Below are 20,769 nucleotides of genomic sequence, written 5' to 3' on the forward strand. Positions count from 1 at the left end.
ACAAGACTTTGCACTCAGCCCACAAAGGGGTGCACCAAGAGTGTCCACCTCAGGTGATAGGGGAGGCTGAACCACTGGGCCCTATAGGTCACCTACCACACAAAGCCACTCCATCAACACAAGGAAGCAGCAAAATGCGGAGACAAAGAAACATGTCATGAATGAAAGAAATGGAGGAAAGCAAACTACTAGACATAGAGTTCAAAACCACATTTATAAGGTTACTCAAGAATCTTCTAAAAACCTCTAAGGAACTTAGACCTTTAAGGATCTTAATGAGAATGCCAAAAAAAAAAAAAAAAAATGGAAAAGGACCAGTCAGAAATTAAGCATACACTGTTTGAAATAAAGAATATACAGAAATTCAACAGTAGACCAAAGGACCCCAAGAATCAAACCAAAGATTTGAAATATGAGGAAACAAAAAACACCCAACCAGAAAAAAACAAAAAGAAAAAAGAATCCAAAAATATGAAGATAGTGTAAGGAGCCTCTGGGACAACTTTAAATGTACCAACATCTGAATTATTGGGGTGCCAGAAGAAGAGAGAGAGCAAAATATTGAAAACCTATTAAAAGAAATAATGATAGAAAACTTCCCCTACCTGGTGAAAGAAATAGACTTACAAGTCCAGGAAGCGCACAGAAACCCAAACAAGAGGAATCCAAAGAGGACCACACCAAGACACATCATAATTTAAATGCCAAGGGCAAAAGGCAAAGAGAGAATCTTGAAAGCAGCAAGAGAAAAACAGTTAGTTACCTACAAGGGAGTACCCATACGACTGTCAGCTGATTTCTCAACAGAAACTATGCAGGCCAGAAGGGAGTGGCAAAAAATATTCAAAGTGATGAACAGCAAGGACCTACAACCAAGATTACTCTACCCAGCAAAGCTATCATTTAGAATTGAAGGTCAGATAAAGAGCTTCACAGACAAGAAAAAGCTAAAGGAGTTCATCACCCCCAAACCAGGATTATATGAAATGCTGAAGGGTATTCTTTAAGAAGAGGAAGGAGAAGAAAAAGGTAAAGATAAAAATTATGAACAACAAAATGACAACAAATACATACCTACCAACAAGTGAATCTAAAAATCAAGTGAATAAAAAATCTGATGAACAGAATAAACTGATGAGTATAATAGAATCAGGGGCATAGAAAGGGAGTAGACTGACAATTCTTGGGGGGAAGGGGGTGTGAGGGTGCAGGAAGAGATTGGACAAAAATCTTACACCTATGGATGAAGACGGTGGGGGGTAAGGACATGGGGTGGGGTGGGGAATCAGGTGGAGGGGAGCTATGGGGGGGGAGAGGAACATCTTTAATAACCTGAATAAAGATTTATTTAAAAAAATAGTTTGGGGAGAGATCCAAGATGGCGGCGTAGGTAAACACCTAAACTGCTGCCTCGCACAACAATTTCAAAACTACAACTAAAAGACTAAACGTCTATCACCCAGAACCACGGGAAAGCTGGCTGAGTGGAAGTTCTACAACTAGAAGGAAAGAGCAAACAGCATTGAGGGGTGCACAAGCGCGGAAAAGCTGAGGTACGGAGACACGCGAATCGGGAGCGCTGCTGTTTTTAACCCGAAGGGAGATAAGCTCCTGATTACTCCGAACTCGTTTCTGGGGAGACGCGGGGGACCCATACTCCTACAGGGAGAAGCTGGACTGTCTGCCATCGGGTCGGAAAGTGAGGGAGGCTTGCTTGCAGGGCTGCGTGCAGGAATAATTGTTTACTGTGCTGGGGCGCAGGACGCAGGGACACGGTCAGAAACGCAGAGCCGACTTCTGGCAGCCATCGCTGTTTGCCACGCCCTAGCCTAGTGACGCCCTGAGACCCCGCCCCACCCAACCTACAAACCCACCCAAGCTCCAAGCAGCGGCTTTAGCATATGAATGGTCTGCCCTATCACAGCTTAACCTAGCAAACTTGCAGCCCGGGTCAGACAGATCCAAAACCTCAAAACCCCAAGCAACGAGGAGAAAACTGTAGTTCTCGCTGTAGCGCCTGCTGGGTGGCCTCAGACAGTAGCTGACCTGCACCCCATTGGAGATCCAGAAGCCAATGTACCTAGTGGTCAGTGTGAGACACCAGATTTCAACTCCTCACATCCATAAGTGACACATTCAAGAGGCAGACTCAGTGAGCACCAAAGCCCCACTGAAACAAGTCCTGCACCATAAGTGTGTCTCCAGCGCAGCAGTTCTTCCATTATAGACACAGCGGGTCCTCACAGCCAGTCGGCCTGGAGGTCAATTCCTCCCAGTGTACCAACAGCAATCAAGGCTTAACTACACCAAGACTTTGCACTCAGCCCACAAAGGGGTGTACCAAAGGCGTCCACCTCAGGTGATTGGGGAGGCTGAGCTACTGGCCCCTAAAGGTCACCTACCACACAAAGCCACTCCATCAACACAAGGAAGCAGCAAAACGCGGAGACCAAGAAACATGTCACGAATGAGAGAAATGGAGGAAAGCAAACTACTGGACGACATAGAGTTCCGAACCACATTTATAAGGTTACTCAAGAATCTTCTAAAAACCACTGAGGAACTTAGTGAGACCTTTAAGGATCTTAATGAGAATACCAAAAAAATGGAAAAGGACCAGTCAGAAATTAAGCATACACTGTCTGAAATAAAGAATATACAGAAACTCAACTGTAGATCAACGTACCCCAAGAATCAAACCAAAGATCTGAAATATGAGGAAACAAAAAACACCCAACCAGAAAAACAAAAAGAAAAAATCCAAAAATATGAAGATAGTGTAAGGAGCCTTTGGGACAACTTTAAGCGTACCAACATTCGAATTTTTGGGGTGCCAGAAGAAGAGAGAGAGCAAAATATTGAAAACCTATTAGAAGAAATAATGACAGAAAACTTTCCCTACCTGGTGAAAGAAATAGACTTACAAGTTCAGGAAGCACACAGAACCCCATACAAGAGGAATCCAAAGAGGACCACACCAAGACACATCATAATTAAAATGCCAAGGGCAAAAGGCAAAGAGAGAATCTTGAAAGCAGCAAGAGAAAAACGGTTAGTTACCTACAAGGGAGTACCCATACGACTGTCAGCTGATTTCTCGGCAGAAACTATGCAGGCCAGAAGGGAGTGGCAAGAAATCTTCAAAGTGATGAACAGCAGAACCTACAACCAAGGTTACTCTACCCAGCAAAGCTATCATTCAGAGTTGAAGGTCAGATAAAGAGCTTCACAGACAAGAAAAAGCTAAAGAAGTTCATCACCACCAAACCAGGATTACATGAAATGCTGAAGGGTGTTCTTTAAGAAGAGGAAGAAGAAGAAAAAGGTAAAGATAAAAATTATGAACAACAAAGTGACATCAAATACATACCTACCAACAAGTGAATCTAAAAATCAAGTGAATAAAAAATCTGAAGAACAGAATGGACTGGTGAATATAATAGAATCAGGGACATAGAAAGGGAGTGGACTGACAATTCTCAGGGGGGAAGGGGTGTGAGGGGTGCGGGAAGAGATTGGACATAAAGCTTACATCTATGGATGAAGACAGTGGCGGGGGGTAAGGGCATGGGGTGGGGTGGGGAATCAGGTGGAGGGAAGCTATGGGGGAAAAAAAGAGGAACACCTGTAATAATCTGAACAATAAAGATTTATTTAAAAAAAATAATAAAATAAAAAAATAGTTTGGGCTGAAACCGGTTTGGCTCAGTGGATAGAGCGTCGGCCTGCAGACTGAAAGGTCCCAGGTTTGATCCCGGTCAAGGGCATGTACCTTGGTTGCGGGCATGTCCCCAGTAGGGGGTGTGCAGGAGGCAGCTGATTGATGTTTCTAACTCTCTATCCCTCTCCCTTCCTCTGTGTAAAAAATCAATAAAATGTATTTAAAAAATAAATAAATAAATAGTTTGGGAAAATCACACAGAAAAAGAAGTTTGTATAAAAATATCAAGGAATCGCCGAAACCGGTTTGGCTCAGTGGATAGAGCGTCGGCCTGCGGACTGAAAGGTCCCAGGTTCGATTCCGGTCAGGGGCATGTACCTGGGTTGCGGGCACATCCCCAGTGGGGGGTGTGCAGGAGGCGGCTGATCGATGTTTCTCTCTCATCGATGTTTCTAACTCTCTATCCCTCTCCCTTCCTCTCTGTAGAAATATCAATAAAATATATATTTAAAAAAAAATATCAAGGAATAATATAATACTTTAAAATACAGGTTATTATTTCTTTAAAACACAGGTTATTAAACAGTGTGGTCTTATTTCAGTTAAAGAGTGAGTGTGTGTGTGTATGTGTACATGTTCATAAAAATGGGTGGAAATGCATGTTCCAAAATATTAGCAGGTTATTGCTGGGTGATGGGATCATAAGTGATTTAAATTTTTTATTTTTGTTTACCGCCCCTGCCCCCCATAATACTTACAATAAATGTGTGATATTTGTGATAGCACAGAGTTTTATTTTTTCTAATGGCCTATCGTATTACTTCTGCCACAAATAGTCAGGTGTGAAGGTATGTGAAACCTTCTTTCCTCGAGTCTCCCTGCCTCATCTCCCAAACATGGCACACTGGCCCTCTAGAGTTGTCCCAACAGAACTGCTTCACAGAGAGGCTATATAAAAACTGCCATCCCTGGAATTTACTTGACAAAACTGCTGTTGAAACATTTTTCACTAGATCTTTGAGGCCCCTCATAAAAGGCCCTGGGTAACCTCACTGTTCAGGACAAGAGAAAGCTTGTAATGAACAGGTGGCTTCTCCCCTTGGACAATGAGGGGATGTGATCCCCCACCCCGACTCAGCGGGGGGCAGCTGAGGGGCAGTCGCTTTTCTCTCCTTAACTGTCTGATGTGTTCATTCCCAACCTTTCCCTTTTAATTACTTGGCTTTTCCCTTTTTCATGACTTCTATTTTGTGATAACATTTTCACCATAAGCTAGGTCAACCCTTTGTGCAATTAGACAGGAACAAAGATACTTCAATGTCCTTCCTCTATTACAACACAGGCCCCCTGAAGGTATAGACTGTGGCTTTTCCCATTTGTATCCTCAGGCCCTAAAACAGGGCCTGGCATATAACAAATGGCCAATAAATGGATGGATGGATGGATGGATGGATGGATGGATGGATGGATGGATGGACGGACGGACAGATGGATGCATGGATGAATAACCAAAGAGAACCAAGGTCGGAGGAGTACTTCTGCACAGCCATTGAGCACCATGGTTGGCTCCTGTCCCGCCAGGCAATCATCCTGGTGTCCCTGGAGCCTGTGCTCCTGCCACTCCGACTGCTGACGGCCAGTTCTCCTGGGAGGAGCTGAGACCTGCCTGACTTGACCAGCATATTGGCTGGATTTATACTCGCCCTTCCCATCCCTACTCTGTTCCCTCTTACCAGTTTCAACTTTTACTTATTTGTACCCTAAACTACATTTTTAAAAGCTGATCCAAAAATAGTGTCCTTAGTTGTTTTACTAAATAAGTCCCTCTCCACAGCATCCTGTCACAGCACAAGGAGCACTAGCCAGGGCAGGAGGCACAGGCTCTTGTCTTGACACCGCCAGGATGCCCCGTGTGCTCTCCGTAGCACATGGCTGTTAGTACTGTCCTTGCTTGCTCCCAGCATTGTTGTGAAGATCAACCAAGGTCTGTGGTAAGAGATGAAATGCTGAGTCTCTGAGGGCTCAGAAGGCAGGGTGAGGGAAGGCTGTCAGCCCCGAGGGATCGCTGTCAGTCACACCACCGCAGCCAGCAGGGATTAGCTACTGTAGCAAAGCGTTGCATCCCGTGCATCTTATTTCTTGTTCTAAAAGCCACTCCTGTGTCTGGTGAGTTTGGATGTGGGGACCCCACCAAAGAGAGAGCCCTGGAACAGGACCCGGTACAGAGTGTGTGCTTTAAGAGAGAATTCCCCTCCCTCAGCTCCCTCTCCCTCTTTGCTTCCGGAGAAGAGGGCATGTCACCAAGTCTGTGGTTTCTTCTTTCGCAGGAACAGCTGGAGAACTACGATTTCACCAAATTCCACTCGCTGAAGCCCAAGCTGGTCGAGGCCGTGGACAACATGCTGACCAGTAAGATCTCGTCCCTGATGAGCCTCATCAGCCAGGAGGAGCTGAACACACCCATGCAGCTCGTGCATGGCGGCGCCTTCGATGGCACCTCCGAGGGCCCCTTCAACCAGGGCTACGGGGAGGGCGCCAAGGAGGGCGCCGACGAGGAGGAGTGGGTGGTGGCCAAAGACAAGCCCGTCTACGACGAGCTCTTTTACGCCCTGTCGCCCATCAATGGCAAGATATCGGGCGTCAATGCCAAGAAGGAGATGGTGACCTCCAAGCTGCCCAACAGCGTCCTGGGCAAGATCTGGAAGCTGGCCGACTGTGACTGCGACGGCATGCTGGATGAGGAGGAGTTCGCGCTGGCCAAGCACCTCATCAAGATCAAGCTGGACGGCTACGAGCTGCCCAACAGCCTGCCTCCCCACCTGGTGCCCCCCTCTCACAGGAAGTCCTTTCAGAAGGCTGACTGAGGGGCGGGCCACCTACAGGGCAGGCAGTGCAGGGTGGGGCTCCTGGGACTGGGGCCTGAGGTCCTTGCTGCCACTGACTCGCTGAGTGACCCCGGGAAAGGCACTGCCCTCTCTGTGCCTCAGTTTCCCCATCTGTAGAATGGGAAGGGCAGACACTGGACACTCGACGCGGTCCTTTCACCTCTAAAATTTCCTGCATTTTTATTAAAATACCGGGGGGAGGTGGGTAAGGAGATTGTAACCGTGGAAAAGAAATAGAAATTGACCAAAGAGTACTCAGAATCCTGGAGAGACGTTAAGTGTGGGGGTGGGCTTGCTGGAGCCCCGGGAGCTTGGGGTGTGAGCTGGGGCTTCCCTGGACCACTCATCATCATAGACCTGTTTGCCCTGAGGGAGCAAAGATCTTATTTATTTGTTTCCTGCTATATTTAGAAGGGGGGGGGGGGATAGGGCAGAGAGGGTTTCTGTTCTCTCTGAACTGTCTACCAAAGAGAAGGCGATTGCTGCCCACGGTGTGAGAGGAGGGTGTAGGGCCTGTCTGTGCCCCGTGCCTTCCGCAGGCCCGAGCAGAACAGGCAGCTGGCCGCAGACGGCGTCTGTCCCAGCACCACGCTCACTGTCCTCCCAGCACCCACCCCCAGGCCTTCCCTGCCAAGTTGTATTTGGTTAGGAACTTGGAATTAGGAATTAATAATTCGTTTTATTGGCCCCAGCAAGATTTCTAGAATTCATTTCAAGTCATGTTGGAGTCTAAAGATTAGCTTTTCTTACTGGTCTGTCCAATAATTTGTAGCAAAGTCTATTTATCGTAAACTGCAGTGAGGAAAAGAGGTGGTTGTCCCCGGTTGTCACTTAGCCTTGTCACCTGCCCCCAGGGACTTGGGTCAATGGCAGGATTTAAATTCAGCAAATCGTGTCTCAGTGAGCACGGTGTCCTGGGCCTGCGCACACGGAATGAGAAGCCAGCCTGCCCGGCTGTCAGGGAGAAGAGATCGGTCTACTAGCCTTAGACACTTTTTATGTTTTTTTTAAAGGCATTTTTATTATGTCTAGTGTTTTTTTCTTATAAGATAAAAGCCTTTATACAGAAGCAGGATGGAACCTTTCATATAAAGCCTTTTCTTCAAAAAGCCGTGTGGCTCGTAACATGAATGCCCCCACAAGGCAGGATTTGGGCAGGCCCGTATATAGCGGCTCCCTGAGGGTCTCTCCCAGGTCCCCCATGTCAGCCCCTCTGGACCGTGCACTCAGGCCCTGTGTCAGGTGGAGGTGTTAATGCTCGCTGCCACCCTCCCTCCCTGCGATGTGGGCGCTGGCTTGGGCACAGGTGCCTTTCCTCATAACTTAGGCAGTAAAAGAGAGAGACGTGAAGTAATGACGGCATGGCCACATGGCATGGGGCCCTCCCAGCACCAGAAATGCATGAAATCAGAACAGCCCCACCTGAGCCTTCCAAGAGCCACGTTGTTTTTCTGCTGTTACCTGTGACGTCAGGGTCAGAACTGCAGCTTAAGAGAAATGTTTTACTTTAGAGAAGCATGCATCCAGATGCCAGCCCTCACACTCCCTAGCTTGCTGTCTAAATAATTTTATTTTAAGAGGAATAAATGCATAGCGTGGTTTTTATTCTTACTGAGCACTTTTAAATTAATTAGACACAGAACAGGGACGGTTATAATTCCTGCTGTATTATGAGCAGAGCTCTGTGAATGCATGGGGACTGCCCACCTGGGTAGCACAGTGGAGTCCACCAAAGGGCAACACTGAGAGAGTTCAATCGTCCATCGGTTCAGAGATGCCAGGGTCAGCCGATTGTCCTTTCAGAATTATCTTGCTTCTGTAACTACTGAGTTGTCATATATAAAGATAAATATATACACATATATGTCACATAAATATGTATTTTTGACACTTGTCACTGTGTACATATGTAGATATGGCCAAGGGCTGTGTATGTAGAGACATGTAAGGAAACTGTTTTAGGGAGCCAGTGGACTGAGGTTTCTGGTTTCTGTGTGGACAGAAACGGATGATGTTGTGACCCCTACCCCATGCCCTTAGGGGGAGAGCATCGGACAGCTGAATCCTTTCCCTGCTGAGGAAAAAAAAGGGGGGAAATCATGTGACCATTTTTCTTAATATCTTCTCTTCCCACATGAAGTCATTGGAATTGACTGGAAAGAAAACATTAGGGATGGCACCCAAGTGAGAAACCATATCTTCCCAGGACTGGCACAAAGTTCCTTTAATCTGAAACATCTATTATCCCCATCCCCACCCTCACACAGCAGGGCAGGGGGACAGGAGGGCCTGTTCACCTTGACCGACCTTCTTGCCTTCCCACGCCACCCCAATTTTCAAAGTGCCCCCTCCCCAGAGTGTGTACAGATGGTTGGGAGGGTGGAATTAGGTAAACTCCAGCTCTAAGAACTATCTCCGTGCTCTCCATGGTTCCACAAAAGTAAATCTGGTTCGTACACAGCACGTGACACCACATACACAAACCTCTGCAGTCTGGAGTTCGGGTGGGGGGCGGGGTGATGAAAACTTTAGCCTACTCCTCCCAAAGTTGACTTCCCAGTTGTAAGCCTGCTACTTGGCCCTCCTCACCATCTGTAAAGGACCCACACTGGGACCTGCCCAGCTCCCCAGCTCTGTCGCAGTGCAGGTGGCCACCTGCCTCAGCCTCCTCTCCAGCGCAGCACCCATTCTTTCTCCCCAAGCACTTGGATGGCCCACACGTGGTCCCTCCTCCGTGGGGAGGGCCGTTCATTTAGTTGGCTTTTGCTTCCCCAGGGCTAGACAGGGTTCTGTTTGGAACACTAGTCATTATGCAGCAATAGTGTCTTTGACTTGGGGCTTTGGTTGCTCCCACAAGATGGAGGGCCTTGAAGAGCTGAATTCTTGTTCTATTATTCTATTATCCAAGGACTGAGTGTCCAGGTGGGTCAGAGGGCGTGAGAAGCAAATGCCTCCTGCTCTCTCCCCAACCCCTGCCCTCCTTACCAGCTCGCAGGAGAGGCCCTGGTCCGCTGCCCCCCCCGCCCCCCCCCCCCCCACAGTCCTTCCCAGTGTCTGCAGTCTCCTCAGGAGCTCCTCTCCACGCCCCCCACCCCCCGCCGCCTGGGAGTCCACCACCCGGCGTCTTGCCGGACACCCAACACTGGACAAATTGCCTTGAGGATAAGGAGAGCATTTAACAGAATAACATTCTTGGGACAGATAAGCGCTGGGTTTATTCAGGTAAACATGGGCCTGCTTTAAGAGTGTATCAGGTTACATGTCAATTTGCCAATGCAGTTACTACACAATGCTTCTGTTTGTTTTGTAACCTTGTGTAGACGTCAAACAAAAAGACACCGCCTACTGATCAATAAACATCTGAAAAAATCACCGCCTTTCCGCCGCTGGCTCTGGTTGTCAGGGGCTGTGCACAGCCGTCTGCAGGTCTGCAGTCAAGTGGGGATCCCTGTCATCTGTTCTGAAACCAGGCGGGGTGAGGGGGCAGATACCCCTTCTGCACGCCATCCCTGTGATTCCTGACTTCCTCTAGGGGGAGGCTCCCCCAGTGGGGCTTCTTTAGAGGGAAAGCAGCTCAGCCACGGGGGCAGAGGCCAGGTCTGGGAGCAGGCCCGAGGGAGCTAACGCTCTGAGACTGGAAGCCAAGACTAGAGGGGACCTAGGAGGCGGGCCCTTGCGAGGCCGGATGGGCATCACTGAGCACCCTCGAAGGAGCAGTCCTGCCACGAGGTCCTCTCCCCGTACACAGGAAGGTGCAGTGGTACCAGGGTGGAGCCCAGCTGGCTGGTACTGCTCCTGCCTTTTGCCACACCTCACAGGTGTGCACACCCAGGGTAGACATCTGGGTTTCCCCACTGGCACCCACCTACCTTTTGGTGATCCAGACCTAGAATTTCCTTTGCAGAGCACTTCCCACTTCCCCACCCTCAGGCTGAGCCATAAGGTTTGGGTGAGATAAGCCCCTACCCCTTCTTTCCAGGGTGGGTCCTGAGCCAAAGTATTTCATCCCCCTGGTCACAGAAATTGATTCAGGACTGGCTGTGTTTCAGTGAAGCCTATGAGAGCCAGACCCCTCAGACTTCTGTTTCAATTCTTAGGAGAAATGCTCTCTTCTCTGACTCATGCCATGTGAAAAAGCAAGCCTATTAATGCAACAATATAAATGGCCTTGAAATGGTGCACAGAGCTGCTGCAGTAGGGGAGTGAGGGTAAGCAGAGAGAATCCAGGCCTGTGGTGGCATCATTTGAGCTACTGGATCAAACCTCACCTAAAGTCCTCCTCCCTCACGGTTCAGTTCTGTGGGCCAATACATTCCCTTTATATTGTTTAAACCCATTGGACTTGAGATTCCACTTACTTGCAAGGTAGGTAATCCAAAACCAATAGGGACTCTCATTTCAGCGGGGGCTCTGTCAGTCGCTGCCAAAGAGAGGCGGGGCCTCAGGTGCAGGGCTTTGCTGCAGTTGCGCTCAGCGGGCAGAAAAGTAGTCCCCCAGCCCACGCAATAGCCTCAGCTGCAGCAACCTCTGCTGGGATCAGTGTACAAAGCATCACGCAGCTCCCCGTGGTCACATCACACAGGGTGCCCTGGGCAAGGGTCTTCCTAGGAGGGGAAACAAGCTGGTGGGGGCCAGGGGGCTTCCTAGAAGGAGCAGGATGTTAACTGGGGCAGATAGGATAGGAGAATGGGGAGTAGAAGGGAATTCTAAGCTGAAGCCCAGATGTGGGCAGGAAAGCTGTTTCTGTCCAGGCAATGGGGAGTCTTCCTGGGTGTGAGCAGAGCTGTGCTCCGGGAGGTAAGTAAGTCGGGGGGCTGTGAGCAGGCGCCGTGCAGGCTGGATGGCAGGCTGGGGACTGTGATGAGCACCTGCAGGGGCAGGGAGAGTAGACGGGACGGGACGGTGGACCGTGGAGCACTGGGGGGCACGCAGCCGCAGCCGCTGGTGGATCTGGGCTGGGAGCGAGGACCTCACAGGGAGAGGACCACAGGGAGGGAGTTCCTCTCAGATGCAGGGGAGTGGCCCCTCCCCAAGAGCCACAGCCCGGGTTCAGGTGTGAGTCGCCCTCCCTGGCCCTCAGGCTCAGGCAGTGGCCGCTGCTCCCCTCGCTGGCCTTGCCTGTCAGGGACACCTCCCTGGGGAGTGTTGTGTCTCCCCGAGTCTCCCAGGGCTGCCAGGCGGGCGACCACAGACATACCCCGGCTCAGAGGCTGCTCCCAAGTTCAGCCAGACTGTTCTGAGAGCCGCCGGAACTAGAACTCACGCTCCCTCGAGCACGCGGTCCTCAGAGCCCCGCCCAGCCAATTCCGGGGCCCATAGGCACTGGGGCCCCGTCCTGGAGCCCAAACAGGGAACAATGGCTTTGAAGGAGCCTCTGTGGTCTCCATGGCCTTTTCGGGTCCAGGTTACCCTTCCCAGGGGGAGTCCCTTTCAGAAAGCAGCCCCGGGGGTGAGGGAGCACTTTCTGTCTCCCTTGGATGCCTTTCTGTCTGGGCTGGAAAGCCGAGCCCCGAGTCGGACAATTCCCCAGGAGGGGCAGGGAGGGGGCTCTGGCCCAGCGTGTTCCCTCCCACCCCTGCACTGTGGGTGCTCCCAGAGAGGCCCTGTGGGTGCTCCCAGAGAGGCCCTGTGTGTCAGAAAGGCAGTCCCTGACTGGGAAGTGGATGCAAACGCTGCTGACAGGGGTTCTGCCCTAGTTCCTTTCCCTCGACTGCAGCTCCTCCATGGGGTGCCCAACCCCAGCGACTGAAGGACAGCCCATGGGCCTCTGTGTCTTGGGAGCCAGGGCCCCCACCTGACATTGGGGACATGATGAAGAAGGGGATCTGGACCAATGGCCTGGAGCATTCTTGAGCCTCCCGCTCCAGCCTGGGCCACGCCCCGTGGCAGGTGGGAGGATAATGCCGGCTATGTGAGTTCCCACTGTCCTGCTGGCTCAAGAGGAGGCCATGATGCAGCCCAGCTCCAGCCTCCGCCTCTCCTGACGGCTCGCTCCTGCCCCACAGTTTCCTCCGTCTTCCATGCCCATCAGTCCAGCCCTTCTCCTCCCCAGGCCCAGCCATCGCCAAGGTGAGCGGTTTTCTGTTTCCCTCCCACCACCCATTTATCCCAAGGAGCAGCAGCCTATCGCCGTGGCCCAGGGGAGACCTCTGGCATCAGAGCTCTAAGAATAATCTGGAAAGTGCGGTGGGCAAAAGAGGGCCCTGGGCCATTCAAGTGCAGGGCCCCAGCCAGGAGCACCCCAACCTCCCCTGGCTAGGCTCCAGGCTGCAGCCCCTACCCAGTGGGCAGCCTGGCAGGGAGGGTCTCCTTACCCCTGGCAGAGGCACCCCATCCCACGAAGGAGCCATCATATCCACACGCCTCCCCCAGCCCCCATTCCCCCAACGTCTCCAGCAGGGAAGTGTCTGCCCACTGGCCCCTTAACGCAAAGGGCTCCAGGCCTGATGGCTCATCAGCCCCACACTCCCCAGCAGCTCCCTGGGGCTCCAGGACACCTGAAGCAGGATGGCTGCCCCAGGGCCCTGAGCTAGCTCTCCCAGCCCAGGTCCACCAGGCACTCCGCGTACGACATGGGCCACACTCCCCAGCAGCTCCCTGGGGCTCCAGGACACCTGAAGCAGGATGGCTGCCCCAGGGCCCTGAGCTAGCTCTCCCAGCCCAGGTCCACCAGGCACTCCGCGTACGACATGGGCCACACTCGCCAGCTGCAGGCACAGCACAAGCGGATGCAGAAGACATTCACCAACTGGATCAACAACATCTTCCAGCACGGCCGGGTGAGAGCCTGGTGCCCGCAGCCCACCTCTGCCTTCCCCCTCCCCCGCCCACCTCTCCCACCAGTGGACCCTGGGGGCTGGCGAGGAGGTCATCTGGCTGAGACTTCTCTGGACCCCACAGCACAACTGAGGCCAATGCTCCCTCCTCGAGGCAGCTGCTCTGGGCTGCACCTCGCAGGTCCTGGGAGGCAGACTGGTGAGGCTGGGCTGACCCTGTGCCCTCCCCCATTCCCTCCCAGGTGGGCCTCAAGATCCAGAACCTGGACACAGAGCTGGCCGACGGCACCCACCTACTGCAGCTGCTGGAGCTCATCCCGGGTGAGGCCCTGCCACGCCCCACCTGGGGCCGGATGCGCGCGCACTTCCTGGAGAACAGCAACCGGGCACCGGGGAGAGGGCTTCTGGGTGGGTGCTGGGTGGGCAGCAGGGACAGGCTGGACTCCTAGACCATCTCTCCTGGGCTGGCCACAGGGCATAGCGGATGCTCTGGAGCCTGAATCCCGAAGGAGCAGCTGGATACAGAGGGCCAGGAAGCGGAGCCCTTCCTGGCACAGTATTCCCGCTGAGAGAGCATCAGGGAACAAAGCCAAGATCCCCGCCCACGCAGAGTGAAGGGGTCAGCCTGTGTGTTTGGGCAGGAGGAATAGTCCTCAGGCTTTGACTTTAAATTAAGTGGCCAAGGTGGGCCTCGCAGGGAAAGTGGCATTTGAGCAAAGGAAGAGGAGGTAGCCATGGGGCAACCTGGGGGAATAATATTTTCAGGCAGCGAGGACAGCCAGGCCAGAGGCCCCGAGGCCTGTGCTTACACTCTCGGGGACCCCCTGGGCCTTGCCATGTGACCCAGGAGAGGGGGGCGGGGCCAGAGGGTGAAAGGATCCAGGTCATACGTGGCTTTGATGTTTATTTGTTCCTTTCTCCCGGATTCACTCCTCCTCCCCGTCCAAGTGGAAAGATCTAGGGCAGCCAGTTCCCAGCTTTAATGAGAAGCACTTGAGGTGTTTGTCCAAATGCAAACCCCTGGGTCCTGGCCCACGAGCGTGTGACTGGGGGAGTTTGGGAATCTGCATTTCTTTTTTATTTTTAATATATTTCTTTATTGATTTCAGAAAGGAAGGGAAAGGGGGAAAGAGAGAGATAGAAACATCAATGATGAGAGAGAATCATTGATCGGCTGCCTCCTGTGCACTCCCCACCGGGGATTGAGCCCACAACCCAGGCATGTGCCCTTGGCCAGAATCGAACCTGGGACCCTTTAGTCTGTAAGCCGACGCTCTATCCACTGAGCCAAACCAGCCAGGGCGGGAATCTGCATTTCTAACAGGAGCTGGGACACTGATGGGTCCCCCCTGGAGACCCTGAGGTGCCCCAGAAGGTGGAGGCAGACAGCTATTGTCTATTGGCTCATACATTAACGCTTATGAACCCACATCTCCAACCCCCGTAGCTGAACCAATGATGCTGACCCAGGTTTACCTACAGCCCTCATACGGAGAGCATTTCCACTCCAGTGGCTTCACCCAGGTGGGCTGGGGGCCAACGCCTCAACCAGTTGGAAAGCCTTTGCTTGCCTGGCCTTGTACCTGCCTGCTTCTCCCTGTGGGGCAGGACAGATCCCAGGACCCTCCAGGGGGTGGCCAGCTCCCTGGACCAGTGTTGGCCCTGTGTGTTCTCAGGTGCACCGGCTTCACGCTGAGCCCAGCCAGCTGTGCCCACAGGTGCCAGTGCCCCTCATCGGGCCAGAGAGCATCGTGGACGGAGACCAGACGCTCATCCTGGGACACATCTGGGTCATCATCCTGTGTTTCCAGATTTCCCACTTCTCCCGGGACGGGATATGTCTCAGCCCTGGGTGCCCAGTTACACAGCCCCACCCTGGCTTCCCTCTGGCACCTCAGGCCCAGACACAGAGCAATTGCACCCAACTGTTATCCCCACGGCAGATCCTGGGTATCCACACAGTTAATAGTCACTCTTCAACCACGGAATGTGAAGTGAGAGCTAGACTCATGGGCTTCAGACCTGGTCTGGGACACATCATCCACTAGTGAGTGGCAACAGAAAGGAGATTATCAACAAGAGGAACATGCAGGGGTGGGAGGAGATTGAAACCAGATGTAGATGGTCCTTTCCAGCCTGAAAGAGTGCCCACCTGCCCCCAGGAGCTGCCGGAGGCACCGAGGTGGGAGGCTCCCTGTCAATGTTCCTGGGTCAGTGAGCCCCTCCCCATCCGCGGGCAGACCCCCGGCAGCCTCCCAGTCTCTTACTGCACCTCACTGTGTCATCCTTAGAAGGTAAACACTGGTGTCCTACCTCATCTGGCCGTGAGGTGTGGAGTGCTGTGTGTGTGGGCCCGAGGCCTGGCTGGCAGAAAGCCCACAGTGAGCGGGAGCCGCCTGCTTCCACGTGGCGTAGGTGGTTAGCACCATGCCCGGCCCATTAGAAGGGCTGAGGAACGCGAGCTACTGCTCTTGTTGTCACCAGTTGCAACTCAAAGCCAGCTGCTTGGAGGTGACAGCTGTCAGACAACCAGAGGGCACAGCCCGCCCTCGTGGGGAAGGGGAAAGCAGCACCTCAGCCCCACCCAGCCTGCCTCCCCGCAGCTACCGGCTCTGCTGCCTCCCCACCTGTCCCTGCTTGCTGACCCGCCGCCCTGTGCCTGCAGGAGGAGCTTGGAGCCAGTGCTGTCTGCCAAGGAAGCTCTGCTGGTCTGGTGCCAGCGGAAGGCAGCCTGCTACGCTCACGCCAACATCTCCGACTTCTCCCGTAGCTGGAGTGACAGGCTCGGCTTCAGCCCTCATCCACGCCCACAGGTGTGCATGAGGAAGGACCCGGCACCCTCCCAGCCCTGGCCTGGCCTGAGACAGGCCTCAGCCTTCTTCCTGGAGGCCCCCACCCACTGAGCCAGCTGCTCCGGGCTCAGGTCCTCACCCTGCCCATTCTCCCACGTCCCTCTGGCGACTGCCACCTGGGCACAGAGGAGAGGGCCCTGATCTGTAATCACCTCTCCCCTCTTTCCAAGGAAATCCCATGGACCTGCCAGGGTTGCCTTTGACCCCTTTCTGTCTCCACTTTGTGTCCCTGGTTCTATTCTCAGTCCTCCCAGCATCCAGTCCTTTCTGCCCCTCCCCAGGAGCAGGGCCCCTGAACCAATTACACCACCACCCCACCCCCTCCCCCCACAACCCCTCCACTCCCATCAGAGCTAGTCCTTCAGCCAGGCTCTCAGGTGATCATCAGGGGAAAACGAATGCAGTCAGGTGTGAACGACCAATAGGAGCTTGTTTGCCTCTTTAACAAGTCCACGTGAACCCACACAGTAGATGGCTCTGGTGAGGAGCCCTGTCCTGCTCTCTGTCCAGGCCAGACCTGCTTGACTACTGCTCCCTGCGTCCTGACCGCCCACTGCACAGCCTCGACCTTGCTTTCCGTGTGGCTGAGCAGGGGCTGGGCATTGCTCGGCTGCTGGACCCTGAGGGCGTGGTGGCCCTCATGACCTACGTCTCCCTCTGCTACCACCACTTCTCCCGCCTGCACCGGGGGCAGACTGCCCCGAGGAGACTCGCTAAGGTTGGTGACAAAGGGAAGGTGGCATCGAGGAGAGGTGAGGGCGAGCCAGGGCTCCAGAGGCAGGCACGCCTGGGTCTGAAGCCTGCCTCTGCCACTTCCTAGTCGTGTGGCCTTAGCCACGTCACCTGACTTGACTGTGCTCCATCTGCAAATGGAGTGAAATGCCTGGGTGATAGAAGGCTGCTGTGAGGGCTCAGGGGAGCGTGGCAAAGTGCCCACAGGGTGCCTGGCACACAGGGAAAGCCCAGGGAGCGCTGTCCCTCCTGTCCCTCCTCCTCCCCTCCCCCTCTGCTCTGAGGCTGCTCAACTCCTGATGGGAATTAAAGGCTCAGAGAGCTGGACGCTGCAAGGACGAGCACAGAAGCAGCTGCAGGAGGCAGCTGGGCTGAGGCCATACCTGTGGGGGCTCTCTCACTCTCTGGGCACGAAGGCAGGGGCTGAGGCCTGGGGCGGCTGTTCTCAGGGCTGGCGTCTCAGTCGGGTGTGGGGGAGATGATTCAGGCCAAGGGCGCCAAGCTGCTTTAGGGGTGTGGGGGGCCTCAGGGAAAGGAACAAAGGCTCAGAAAAAGGATAGCACCCCCAGAGGTGAGGCCCAATGGGGTAAAATAAGATGGAAGAAGGCAGGACAGGGGCCTCCCAGGTCTGAGAGTGCAATGCGGGCTGAGCCGACCTGCTTCTCAGGATGTTGGGACGACCCCATTTCAGTGCACCTGCAGCTGAGGGAAGGAGCTACCACCCACCTGGGCAACCCTGCTGGCACCTGATGTCCAAAATGGGGGTACCTCCCCTCCAGAGCCTGCCTCCAAGGGTCGTTCTGCCCCTTCCCCTGCCTTCGCAGATCCTGCTCCAGCTCCAGCAGACAGAGGCGCTGTAGGCCCAGTACCAGCAGCTGGCGGCCGACCTGCTGTGCTGGATTGCAGAGGAGCAGGTGCAGCTGGAGACACGGGCTTCCCCAGGCTCCCTGCCTGCCATGCACCCGCTGCTCGTGGCCTTTGCCTCCTTCCGCTCCCAGGAGAAGCCGCCACGGCTGCAGCAGCGAGGGGCCGCGAGGCCCTGCTCTTCTGGCTGCAGACAGCACTCCAGCCCAGAACCGCAGGCTCTTACTGCCTCGCGAGGGCCTGCGCCCTGTGGAGTTGTCCCAGCGCCGGGCCAGGCCCTGCAGCAGAGACTCCTGCAGCTAGGGTGCCTAGAAACCCTGGCCCGGCGCTTCCAGCACCAGGCAGCCCTCTGGGAAAGCTTCCTGACAGACACAGACCGGGTGCTGGACCAGGCTGCAGCCCCGCGCCAGCTTGGCCACCATGGAGGTGGCGGCTCAGAGGCTGGGCATGCTGGAGGCCGGCATCCTGCCCCAGGAAGGGCGCTTCCAGGCATTGGCTGAGACCGCAGACCTCCTCCAGCAGGAGCAGTACCACAGCTGGGCAGATGTGGCCTGCAGGTGAGCCCCAGGCACATAAGCCATCCTCAGAACAGGCGAAGGCCTTCCTACTACGCCTCTATCACACATATCCATTCCCAGCCACAGAGGAGTGATTTATGGATTCAGGGTTCCCTTTAAAAAGATTTAGCTCCCCCTGGTGCCTGAAATTCACTACTTATAATTCATCCCTTTTGGGAAAGCACTGTCCTCTCTAGGTAGCTTCATGCTAATTCGTTCACTAAACAAGCACTTATTGAGTGTCTGCTCCTTCAAGCACTGTTCTAGGTGCTGGAGGTTTAGCAGTGAAAGGGGCACACAGAATGTCCCTCCCTTCGGGGAGCTAACAGCACTAAGGCAAACAAGCAAACGAGAAATGTGTAGTATGTGAGATGGTGATAAAAATAATGACAAAGCAGGAGAGGAAATGTGAGGTGCCAAGGGTGGGGGGAGGTAGATGGGGTGGCCAGAGGAGGTTCACTTTTGAGCAAAGACCAGAGAGAAGTGAGGGGCAGCCATACGAGGGGACAGACCCCTAGACAGAAAAAATGGTGCCATGTCCAAGGTGGGCGCATGCCTGGTATGTTTGCAGAACAGCATGGAGGCCCGTGTTGGCCAAAGTGAACAAGTGGGAGTTGAGGTCAGGGAGACACCGGGGTGAGGGATGGAGGGGGGAGGGGGGCAGAGATCGTGCTGGGCTCCGTAGGGCACAGTGAGGACTTAGTTTTTCCTCTGAGAAAGAGGGGAGATTATGGGAGGGCCTGAGCAGAGGTGGGACACAGTCTTTTGTTTACAGTGATCACTCTGGATGCTGGGACAGACAGAAAGGGCAAAGGCAGAGCAGAGAGAGCAGTTAGGAACCCATTGAAATAATCCAGTCCAAGACGCAGTGTAGGCAGTGAGCTGTGGTGGAATTCCGGATATATTTTCAATCCAAGAGGACTTGAAGACAGATCAGATGTGGGGTGTGAGAAAGTAAGTTTCTAAGTTTTAGCCCGGGATCTGGAAGGATGGAGTTGCTATCACCTGAGTGGAGACTGGAAAGAAGGCTTGAGGGGGGGAGGAATGCAGGCCTGGCCTCCCAGGCCCTCCTGGTTTCTCTGCCTGTCTCTAAGACCAGGCAGGATGCTCACAGCCCTCAGCCGTGGAGCTCAGGCTCTTGCAGGGCAGCCCAGCCCCAAGCAGCTGTGCACCTCCAGGCAGCTCCCTGCCCCGGCCCTGTGGAGGCCACCCTTATTCTCATGGCCTCAGGCAGCTGGAGATCAGTCGGCGCTGGGAGCGGCTCCTGCAGCGTCTCCAAGGGCAGAGGAAGTGGCTGTCGGGCATACAGGCTGTGCTGAGCCTGCTGCAGGAGGTGGAGACGGCCTCCAGCCAGCTCAAGGAGCTACAGGTGGGCCCTGGACCAGCTGACGCCTGGGGAACACAGCAGGTGTGCCAGCTCTGGTACTCATGGGGACCCAGCCCTCTGGGACTGCAATGGCCACTCATCCCTCGCCAGGAGCTGGCCAGCTCCACAGCCTGTGGGCACCAGCTGGCAGAGGCAGTGGAACTGCTGCAGAGGCATGACCTGCTGGAGGCCCAGGTCTCTGCCCATGGAGCCCCTGTGAGCCATCTGGCCCACCAGACCACAGAGCTGAACTCCTCCCAGGCACTAGTGTGCAGGTGCTACAGGTCCAAGCCCAGGAGCTGACTCGGCTCCTCCAAAGCCTGGTGTCTCTTGTCAGAGCCCGGGAAGAGCTCGCCCCAACTCCTCCACCTTCTCCAGAGCTTCCCTGTACCCCATTACCTCCTCCCCAGGTGAACACATTGCTGGCCTGGCAACTTCCTCTATACTGACCCTCACCCCCAAGGCCTCTGTCTCCCCTTTGAGTCCTCCAGAGAAAACAAAACTCCTGTCTCCCTAAGGGCCAGTGTTTGAGCCTAGTGGGGAACCCCCTCCTCACTACACCCCCGGCCCCGCAGCAAAACTTGCCATCCCTCGGGTGGACCTTGCTGGAGCAGACCCTGCAGAGGGCAGCGTTCCTGCACAACTGAGGAGGAGGAAGCATGGTGGGTGGAGCGCGGACGGCTGGTGGAGGACGTGGCCCTGGGCCAGGATCTTGGACAGATCGCAACCTCTCTGCAGAAGCACAAGGTGCCTGCTACCCCGTGTCCTGCTTGTCCCACCGCCCTGCCACCTCCCTCACCCTCACCCAGCATCCTGTTCTACTTCCACCAGCTCCTGGAAGCAGAGCTCCGCCATCACCAGGCTGTGTGCGCTGATCTCCAGCGGAGGGGACAGGACCTGGGCGCCTGCTGGCCCCTAACATGGCCAGATCCCCAGGAGCAGGCTGAGACGGTGCAGGCCGCATGGCAGCAGCTCCGGGCCCTAATGGCACGGCGGGGCGCGCAGTGGCAGGCAGCCCTGCTCATCCAACAGGCAGGTAGCAGGATCGAGGGCTGCGGGTATCCAGGTGGGGTGCC

The 20,769-nt window shown here is 54.3% G+C and overlaps 2 protein-coding genes across 2 annotated transcripts in view; both read left to right on the plus strand.

Moving 5' to 3' along the window:
- Positions 1-9,918, plus strand: part of EHD4 (EH domain containing 4) — a 91,979-nt gene extending 82,061 nt beyond the window's left edge. The window contains exon 6 of the mRNA XM_080667881.1: positions 5,989-9,918. Coding sequence (XP_080524007.1) covers positions 5,989-6,525 — 537 coding nt within the window. The 3' untranslated portion in view covers positions 6,526-9,918. The remainder of the gene's footprint in view (positions 1-5,988) is intronic.
- Positions 9,919-13,235: 3,317 nt separating this feature from the next.
- Positions 13,236-20,769, plus strand: part of SPTBN5 (spectrin beta, non-erythrocytic 5) — a gene marked incomplete at both ends in the record, with an annotated part of 38,955 nt that continues 31,421 nt past the window's right edge. Inside the window, 19 exon segments of the mRNA XM_080644844.1 lie at positions 13,236-13,325; positions 13,565-13,730; positions 14,770-14,846; positions 14,999-15,174; positions 15,988-16,113; positions 16,115-16,135; positions 16,685-16,892; positions 17,731-17,763; positions 17,767-17,935; positions 17,938-17,973; positions 17,976-18,037; positions 18,040-18,173; positions 18,175-18,327; positions 19,558-19,696; positions 19,805-19,949; positions 19,952-20,025; positions 20,269-20,336; positions 20,338-20,440; positions 20,525-20,751. Coding sequence (XP_080500970.1) covers positions 13,236-13,325; positions 13,565-13,730; positions 14,770-14,846; positions 14,999-15,174; positions 15,988-16,113; positions 16,115-16,135; positions 16,685-16,892; positions 17,731-17,763; positions 17,767-17,935; positions 17,938-17,973; positions 17,976-18,037; positions 18,040-18,173; positions 18,175-18,327; positions 19,558-19,696; positions 19,805-19,949; positions 19,952-20,025; positions 20,269-20,336; positions 20,338-20,440; positions 20,525-20,751 — 2,207 coding nt within the window.

This window comes from Plecotus auritus (assembly GCF_963455305.1).
Source record: "Plecotus auritus genome assembly, chromosome: 1".
NCBI classification, from domain to species: Eukaryota; Metazoa; Chordata; class Mammalia; order Chiroptera; family Vespertilionidae; genus Plecotus; species Plecotus auritus.